This window comes from Protomyctophum parallelum, assembly GCF_964188405.1.
Source record: "Protomyctophum parallelum genome assembly, chromosome: 23".
Classification (NCBI taxonomy): Eukaryota; Metazoa; Chordata; class Actinopteri; order Myctophiformes; family Myctophidae; genus Protomyctophum; species Protomyctophum parallelum.
The window spans coordinates 32,536,708-32,547,130 of record NC_139715.1 but is presented as its reverse complement, the minus strand read 5'-3'; the positions used below and the strand labels follow the sequence as shown (position 1 = coordinate 32,547,130).

General features: G+C 41.3%; 1 protein-coding gene across 1 annotated transcript in view; it reads right to left on the bottom strand.

Annotated features, from left to right (window-relative positions):
• Nucleotides 1–309: 309 nt before the first annotated feature.
• bco1l (beta-carotene oxygenase 1, like) overlaps nt 310–10,423 on the bottom strand; it is a gene marked incomplete at its 3' end in the record, with an annotated part of 14,902 nt that continues 4,788 nt past the window's right edge. The window contains exons 5-12 of the mRNA XM_083758499.1: nt 6,557–6,704; nt 5,072–5,292; nt 4,774–4,944; nt 3,632–3,727; nt 3,345–3,450; nt 2,217–2,311; nt 1,372–1,483; nt 310–473 (exon numbers count right to left, since the gene is read on the bottom strand). Coding sequence (XP_083614625.1) covers nt 310–473; nt 1,372–1,483; nt 2,217–2,311; nt 3,345–3,450; nt 3,632–3,727; nt 4,774–4,944; nt 5,072–5,292; nt 6,557–6,704 — 1,113 coding nt within the window. The remainder of the gene's footprint in view (nt 474–1,371; nt 1,484–2,216; nt 2,312–3,344; nt 3,451–3,631; nt 3,728–4,773; nt 4,945–5,071; nt 5,293–6,556; nt 6,705–10,423) is intronic.

Sequence of the window (10,423 nt, the reverse complement as noted above, 5' to 3'; positions counted from 1 at the left end):
GAGCTTGTAGATCTGCTATTTTTCAATAGCTAAAGCGTAACATGACGCTATAACACCAAAATGGGTTCCCGCACAGAATGGGTTAATGAAGACTCTGTTCCATTCTGGGCAAATTATTTGTTTTTGCATTTATTTATTATTCCATTTGTTCATATATATATATATATATATATATATATATATATAGATAGATAATATGGTAGCTTTCTAGCCCTCCATAGGTCCAGGCACCTCTCATGGTTCCCTGAGGGGAGTGCAGGTTAAGCTCCGTTAAGCAGCTCTGCCTCCCCCTACAGGCTGTGGGAGGCGTTACATGGGGGGTGATGATGAGGGGATGAACATGCCGTGCAGGTCCATGTGGACCGTGACGTCCACGGAGGCCCGAGCCACCTCCTCCATCGTCTTGGCGTTCAGAACCAGCAGGTAGGGGGCGATGTCCGGGTCGGGGGAGATGACGGACGACAGGATCACACCTATAAGGGTGACCAGAACCAAACTGTTATCATTTGAGGACAGGATCACACCTATAAGGGTGACCAGAACCAAACTGTTATCATTTGAGGACAGGATCACACGGGTGACCAGATGAGATCCAAACTGTTATCATTTGAGGCAGTGTTGTTTTCGTCAAGACGAAAAATGTTCGTCGACTACCTTTTTTCACTGACTAAAACTAAATAAAAACGAATCTATGACGACTAAAACTAAGACTAAATATACTGACAATTTCGTCAACAAATAAAAACTAGACTGAAATGTTAGTAAGGGACTATTGGACAAGAGATCCAGTTTTAAAATAGCAGATATACAATCTCACAACGCGTCGCAGCGCTATTTTCAGCATGCAACCAAAGTGTAAAATATGTCATTACAACGACATCAAGGCTTGTCAAAACACATTTTAGTCGACTAAATCAACTGTAGATTTTTTTTCTTTTTTTTAAGATATTTTTTTGCGGCTTACGCCTTTTATTGATTTTTTAAGGGACAGATAGTAGGCTGACAGGAAACGGGAGAGAGATGGGGGGATGACATGCGGTAAAGGCCGTGTCGGGTTCGGGAGTCGAACCCGCGGCACACCGCGACTGGATCACCAGTCCGGTGCCCAGACCGTTACGCTACGGCCTGGGCATCAACTGTAGATTTAGTCGACTAAAATCGGATGACATTTAGTCGACTTAAACTAGACTAACACCAACACATTCCAGGTGACTAAAATGTGACTAAAACTAAGTGAAAACTATTCAAGGGACTATATGACTAAAACTAAAATAGAAATTTGCTGCCAAAAACAACACTGGTTCTTTTGGTGGAAAAAGGGGCCACGGTGTCGACCTCGCCCGCGTACGGGGCGGGGCTTCCCCTCCTTACCGTCGTCTTCCTCCACGGCTCCGGGCGTGGCCACGAACACCGGCTCTGACGGGAAACAGTTCTCTGCCGTCCACTCCTTGTGATCCCTCGTCACTATGTCCACCTTAGCTAGCTGGACAGACAGACAGGCAGGCAGACAAGACAGACAGACAGACAGACAGACAGACAGACAGACAGACAGACAGACAGACAGACAGACAGACAGACAGACAGACAGACAGACAGACAGACAGACAGACAGACAGACAGACAGACAGACGTTACGCAGACTGCACTAGAATTGCATTTTATGTAGTCATAGCACTTTATTATAGTACACATGTATATTGTATAATATATAATATAGTATAGTATGTATAGTTAACATAGATACTCCACTGTTACGTTGTTAGTTTATACATGATTCATGATAACTACTTTTTAATATATATATGTGATGTATGACATTCTTTTGTTTTTGCTTAATGTAAGTCGCTCTGGATCAAGAGCGTCTGATAAATGCCTACATTGTAAATTGACAGTGCAGACAGACAGAGTTACAATGTTTTAATGCAGTGGTTCCCGAACTTTTTCATGTCAAGGACCCCCGAATTGACACTAATTAATAATTATCCCTGCGGACCCCCATTTGAAAATATATGCCAGGGACCCCCATAAGAGAAGATTTTTACGGCTCTAGCAGTGATTCTCAACCAGTTTAACTTCAAGGACCCCCAGTTTGTGGCGTTTCTATCTCTTGGACCCCCATATATATTGTAAAGTGTACAAATGGACCCATTAGGGCCCGCGGTGCTCCCCCTCCCCGTTTCATAATTTTACTGTTACATTATATATTAGTATATTACCTTGTTCGGGTTAGGAGACCACTCCACTCGGGATCCATAGAAGTAACGATACTTTTTACCATTGAACTTATAGTTGATGCCCGGCATCTCCAGCCCTATTGGTCCAAAACATATGATATAATGTTAGTTATATCATCTCCAACCCTATTGGTCCAAAACATATGATATACTGTTAGTTATATCATCTCCAACCCTATTGGTCCAAAACATAGGATATAATGTTAGCTATATCATCTCCAACCCTATTGGTCCAAAACATATGATATAATGTTAGTTATATCATCTCCAACCCTATTGGTCCAAAACATAGGATATAATGTTAGTTATATCATCTCCAGCCCTATTGGTCCAAAACATATGATATAATGTTAGTTATATCATCTCCAGCCCTATTGGTCCAAAACATATGATATAATGTTAGTTATATCATCTCCAACCCTATTGGTCCAAAACATAGGATATAATGTTATAGTTATATCATCTCCAACCCTATTGGTCCAAAACATATGATATAATGTTAGTTATATCATCTCCAACCCTATTGGTCCAAAACATAGGATATAATGTTAGTTATATCATCTCCAGCCCTATTGGTCCAAAACATATGATATAATGTTAGTTATATCATCTCCAGCCCTATTGGTCCAAAACATATGATATAATGTTAGTTATATCATCTCCAGCCCTATTGGTCCAAAACATATGATATAATGTTAGTTATATCATCTCCAACCCTATTGGTCCAAAACATAAATAATGTTAGTTATATCATCTCCAACCCTATTGGTCCAAAACATAAATAATGTATAAAGTATTTTACAGCACTAATTATATTATATTTAATATATTGAATAACCTGTAAATAGATCATCAGGAGTACAGTACACATTATATTTTAATATCATCGTACCATTAAAGACTGTATCAGGAGTACAGTAGACTATATATTTTAATATCATCGTACCATTAAAGACTGTATCAGGAGTACAGTAGACTGTATCGTACCATTAAAGACTGTATCAGGAGTACAGTAGACTGTATCGTACCATTAAAGACTGTATCAGGAGTACAGTAGACTGTATCGTACCATTAAAGACTGTATCAGGAGTACAGTAGACTATATCGTACCATTAAAGACTGTATCAGGAGTACAGTAGACAGAGCCATTCTTCTGCAGGACGGCCTGGGCGGTGGTGTCTGTCAGCGTCACCAGGTTGGTGCCCTGGGGACTGTCCTGGAAAACAACAATAACATAAAAAAATGGATCATTGGACGACCTGCTCTACCTCCTGAGCCACAGTCGCCCACGTGTGTGTGTGTGTGTGTGTGTGTGTGTGTGTGTGTGTGTGTGTGTGTGTGTGTGCACACGTGTGTGTGTGTGTGTGTGTGTGTGTGTGTGTGTGCGTGCGTCTCACCTGGTCTACATTGACAGGCAGTACAAATCTCTGGACGACGGGAGGAGAGAAGCTCTTGCTGCTTTCAACCCAGTCGTCTGCGTTCTGTTTCATGTTCTGTATAATTCGGGCATTTAGCAGAGGCTCTTAACCAATTCTGACCTGAGATCAGATTCATATGAGGTTTCCACTGGACACACACTGGTCTGATTAACCCATTCTGACCTGAGATCAGATTCTAAAAATGTCAGTCGTTCTTCGATTTTTCAAAAATAGCAGACCTACAGGCTCGTAGCGCGCCACTCGGTGGCGCGCTATGAGCTTGTAGATCTGCTATTTTTCAATAGCTAAAGCACAACATGATGCTAACACCAAAATGGGTTCCCGTTCAGAATGGGTTAATCCAGAGCATTTACAGTAAGCAAGAACAACAACACATGGTAATACAGTAAGCAAGAACAACAACACATGGTAATACAGTAAGCAAGAACAACACATGGTAATACAGTAAGCAAGAACAACACAAGGTAATACATCAAACGCATAGAAACAATCAAGGATCATAAGTAAGGTAAGAACCTAACATCCGTCAAACAATAGAATATCAGTACAATTAAACTACAACTATATACAGTTATACACTATAGAAGGCTATGTCTAAATGACATATTTTAGCCTTTGCATGTGACACTGGGACACACGCTCGCTCAGAGATGGGCAGTATTTGAAATACATGTATTTGAAATACGTATTTGAAATACTTTTTCTGTATTTTGTAATTTGTATTTTGCTGGGATGGAAGATGTATTTTGTATTTTGTATTTAGATACATTTTTTGACCCAGTATTTGTATTTTGTATCAAAATACATTTTCAATGTATTTTGCCCATCTCTGCGCTCGCTAGGTCAAGCGCTAGGTCAAGCGCTGCGGTCTAAGAGGTGACTCAAGACTGGGAGAGAATGAGTGCAATGTAGAAAACACATAATTAGCCCAATTAGCTACAACTATAAATCATTACAGTCACTCAGAGTGTTCAAATGGAAGCCAATAGGACCCATTTGGGTCCATACCAAGTAACCTCTATATAAGACGTACAGTATATAGGTTACTATTACTAACTCTATATAAAACATGTCGTGCAGGTTGCTATACGGTTACTAACCTTTAAATAAAACATGTCGTACAGGTTGCTGTCCTTGTAGGTGATCATGTCGAAGACAACATGGCCGTCGTCCTCGTAGGCGTTGACGTGGTGGAACACCACCAGAGCGTCGCCTTGGTAACAGGTGGACACGGCCTTGCCCGTCTTCTTGTTCATCAGGTGGAAATATGTCTGGAGGACGGACAGACAGACAGAGGACAGACATTTGGCATTTAGCTTTCAACCACTGAATAGAGGGTATGCGCATGATTAAAAAGAAGAAGAATGAAAAGAAAAGAAGAAGAATGAAGGCACTCACGACGTCCTGCTTGTCGTACGCCAGACAGCTGCCCCAGTTGACTCCTCTGAAGTACGCCGTGGCCAGACGCAGCACGTCCATCTTGAAGGGCTGCTCCACGAAGACCACGTAGTTCTCCGTCATGCCGAAGCTGTGGTAGTAGCTGGGGTAGAGCACGGAGCGCATGGGAATGGAGCACACCGTCTGCACCTTGCGCAGCGCCAGTTTGCCCCGCTCCTTGTCTGGAAGAGGGTAAAGGGTAAAGCACGGAGCGCATGGGAATGGAGCACACCGTCTGCACCTTGCGCAGCGCCAGTTTGCCCCGCTCCTTGTCTGGAATACAGGGTAAAGGGTAAAGCACGGAGCGCAATGGGAATGGAGCACACCGTCTGCACCTTGCGCAGCGCCAGTTTGCCCCGCTCCTTGTCTGGAATAGGGTAAAGGGTAAAGCACGGAGCGCATGGGAATGGAGCACACCGTCTGCACCTGGAGACTGACATTCAGAAATTGGGTTTTATGATCCAAATAAGATTATAATTAGAGATGTCCCGATACTGTATCGGTATCGGGAAAAGTATCGGATCGGCCATATTTGTCATATCAGGTCATATCGGTATCTGCAAATATGCCAGTCTAACCAGCGAACCCACACAGGGGTAAGGGGTCGACACTATGCCAGTCTAACCACAGATCCCACACAGGGGTAAGGAGTTGACACTATGCCAGTCTAACCACAGATCACACACAGGGGTAAGGGGTTGACACTATGCCAGTCTAACCACTGATCCCACACAGGGGTAAGGGGTCGACACTATGCCAGTCTAACCACTGATCCCACACAGGGGTAAGGAGTTGACACTATGCCAGTCTAACCAGTGATCCCACACAGGAGTAAGGGGTTGACACTATGCCAGTCTAACCACAGATCCGACACAGGGGGTAAGGGGTTGACACTATGGAAGGTAAATAAAATATTGGGGCATGTGGAGTTTGCTTTGGAGTTGCCCAAACTGCCCAAAAGTGCACATTTGAGTGAGGAGTCTGCTATAAACACAACACCAGATATATAGCTAGATACTGGTATCGGTATTCGGTATCGGCTAACACAGAAAACGAGGTATCGGATCGGAAGCGAAAGAAAGTTGTGTTGCGTGTTGAGTGGTGTATGTTCTCCTACCCGTGGTAGACAGTTGTGTTGCGTGTTGAGTGGTGTATGTTCTCCTACCCGTGGTAGACAGTTGTGTTGCGTGTTGAGTGGTGTATGTTCTCCTACCCGTGGTATAAAGTTGTGTAGCGTGTTGCGTGTTGTATGTTCTCCTACCCGTGGGAGAAAGTTGTGTAGTGTGTTGCGTGTTGTATGTTCTCCTACCCGTGGTAGAAGGTTGTGTTGCGTGTTGTATGTTCTCCTACCCGTGGTAGACAGTTGCGTAGCGTGTTGCGTGTTGTATGTTCTCCTACCCGTGGTAGACAGTTGTGTTGCGTGTTGAGTGATGTATGTTCTCCTACCCGTGGCGTCTTTGGGGACCTTGAAGATGACGTATTTGGGCCGGCCCAGGCCCATGATGGCGGTGCCCATGTTGTAGGTGTTCCCCTCGTCGTCGTAGTGAGGGTGGGCCGTGGCCAGGTTGATGGAGATGTGGTTCCTGTAATTCACCTGAGAAAGAAATACCCCTTCGATGAGTACATTTTACTACATGTTCACACAGAGAAATACCCCTTCAATGAGTACATTTTACTACATGTGTACACAGAGAAATACCCCTTCAATGAGTACATTTTACTACATGTTTACACAGAGAAATACCCCTTCAATGAGTACATTTTACTAGATGTTCACACAGAGCTTTAACTACAGGCTGCAGACGTACATTATAGTGGTGTCATCATGTATGACATAATGTTATCTAATCCGTGCTGATATTATAATAATATATCTTTACAGCAACGGGATGGTTCAGAGTGCACACGTCCTAAAGATAACTAACCCATTCTGAACGGGAACCCATTTTGGTGTCAGCATCATGTTATGCTTTAGCTATTGACAAATAGCAGATCTACAAGCTCATAGCGCGCCACCGAGTGGCGCGCTATGAGCTTGTAGGTCTGCTATTTTTGAAAAATCGAAGAACGACTGACATTTTTAGAATCTGATCTCAGGTCAGAATGGGTTAATCAGACCCAGTGTGTGTCCAGTGGAAACCTCGTATGAATCTGATCTCAGGTCAGAATGGGCTAAACATCTACTGTACGTACTGTACATGCAAGATTATTGTAAAGAACGCAGAACAGAACAAAGAATGGAAGTGATTTGTTTTTTGACAGAGATCGACGATGTGGGAGGGGGCAGATCTACATGCTATGAGCGAGTTCTGATGTGACACCTTGTTAACTTGTAGATCTGTCATTTATAAGCATTGTGGCCTTGTACCGTAAAATGAATAGTCTCTCAAGATAGAATCTGCTAACATTGTTAAAATTGTGTTCACTGATGAAAATAGAAACAGCGTTATTGAAACACGCTTAAAGACACTTTAGGGCTGTATTTAGCGTGTCTTAAGTACCAGGTCTTATTCCCTAACTTGAGTAAACTAAAGACCTGGAGGCGTGATCAATGCCATTTGGCTATTCTGAGTGGCCAAAGAGCATTGATCACACCTCCAGGTCTTTAGTTTACTCAAGTTAGGGAATAAGACCTGGTACTTAAGACACGCTAAATACAGCCCTTAATGTTTTACATCCAACTTAGGAAATATCAGCCTTTGGTGGAACATATTATGGCCTTAGGATATAACTGTCCACTTATTGTCATGGAAGTCTTAGGATATAACTGTCAACTTATTGTCATGGAAGTAACTGTCAACTTATTGTCATGGAAGTCTTAGGATATAACTGTCCACTTATTGTCATGGAAGTCTTAGGATATAACTGTCAACTTATTGTCATGGAAGTCTTAGGATATAACTGTCAACTTATTGTCATGGAAGTCTTAGGATATAACTGTCAACTTATTGTCATGGAAGTCTTAGGATATAACTGTCAACTTATCGTCATGGAAGTCTTAAAGGATATAACTGTCCACTTATTGTCATGGAAGTCTTAGGATATAACTGTCCACTTATTGTCATGGAAGTCTTAGGATATAACTGTCAACTTATTGTCATGGAAGTAACTGTCAACTTATTGTCATGGAAGTCTTAAAGGATATAACTGTCCACTTATTGTCATGGAAGTCTTAGGATATAACTGTCAACTTATTGTCATGGAAGTCTTAGGATATAACTGTCAACTTATTGTCATGGAAGTCTTAGGATATAACTGTCAACTTATTGTCATGGAAGTCTTAGGATATAACTGTCCACTTATTGTCATGGAAGTCTTAGGATATAACTGTCAACTTATTGTCATGGAAGTCTTAGGATATAACTGTCCACTTATTGTCATGGAAGTCTTAGGATATAACTGTCAACTTATTGTCATGGAAGTCTTAAATTATATAACTGTCAACTTATTGTCATGGAAGTCTTAGGATATAACTGTCCACTTATTGTCATGGAAGTCTTAGGATATAACTGTCAACTTATTGTCATGGAAGTCTTAAAGGATATAACTGTCAACTTATTGTCATGGAAGTCTTATAGGATATAACTGTCAACTTATTGTCATGGAAGTCTTAGGATATAACTGTCAACTTATTGTCATGGAAGTCTTAAAGGATATAACTGTCCACTTATTGTCATGGAAGTCTTAGGATATAACTGTCAACTTATTGTCATGGAAGTCTTAAAGGATATAACTGTCAACTTATTGTCATGGAAGTCTTATAGGATATAACTGTCCACTTATTGTCATGGAAGTCTTAGGATATAACTGTCAACTTATTGTCATGGAAGTCTTAGGATATAACTGTCAACTTATTGTCATGGAAGTCTTAGGATATAACTGTCAACTTATTGTCATGGAAGTCTTAGGATATAACTGTCAACTTATTGTCATGGAAGTCTTAGGATATAACTGTCAACTTATTGTCATGGAAGTCTTAGGATATAACTGTCCACTTATTGTCATGGAAGTCTTAGGATATAACTGTCAACTTATTGTCATGGAAGTCTTAAAGGATATAACTGTCAACTTATCGTCATGGAAGTCTTAGGATATAACTGTCCACTTATTGTCATGGAAGTCTTAGGATATAACTGTCCACTTATTGTCATGGAAGTCTTAGGATATAACTGTCCACTTATTGTCATGGAAGTCTTAGGATATAACTGTCCACTTATTGTCATGGAAGTCTTAGGATATAACTGTCAACTTATTGTCATGGAAGTCTTAGGATATAACTGTCAACTTATTGTCATGGAAGTCTTAGGATATAACTGTCCACTTATCGTCATGGAAGTCTTAAAGGATATAACTGTCAACTTATTGTCATGGAAGTCTTAAAGGATATAACTGTCAACTTATTGTCATGGAAGTCTTAGGATATAACTGTCAACTTATTGTCATGGAAGTCTTAGGATATAACTGTCAACTTATTGTCATGGAAGTCTTAAAGGATATAACTGTCAACTTATCGTCATGGAAGTCTTAGGATATAACTGTCATCTTATCGTCATGGAAGTCTTAGGATATAACTGTCATCTTATCGTCATGGAAGTCTTAGGATATAACTGTCATCTTATCGTCATGGAAGTCTTAGGATATAACTGTCATCTTATCGTCATGGAAGTCTGAGCCACTTTCACTAACTTATCGTCATGAAGTCTGAGCCACTTTCACTAACTTATCGTCATGAAGTCTGAGCCACTTTCACTAACTTATCGTCATGAAGTCTGAGCCACTTTCACTAACTTATCGTCATGGAAGTCTGAGCCACTTTCACTAACTTGTGGTCATGAAGTCTGAGCCACTTTCACTAACTTATCGTCATGAAGTCTGAGCCACTTTCACTAACTTATCGTCATGGAAGTCTGAGCCACTTTCACTAACTTGTGGTCATGAAGTCTGAGCCACTTTCACTAACTTGTGGTCATGAAGTCTGAGCCACTTTCACTAACTTATCGTCATGGAAGTCTGAGCCATTTTCACTAACTTGTGGTCTGACATCGGGAGGAATGCAAAAAATGCCATAAAAGCCTAAATACTGTTCTCTATCTATGATGTCATTCCTTGACTCACTTTCTGTAGTGTGTAATCAATATGTTATCTTTTCCCTCTTTGTGCTACAAAGCAGGTGCATTATCTGGTTTGACCACAATGTAACCTTCATTTGATCAGTGTTTGGAACAGTTCAAGTGTGTGTGCGTGCATGCATGCATGCATGTCTGCACGTGTGTGTGTGTGTGTGTGTGTGTGTGTGTGTGTGTGTGCGTGCGT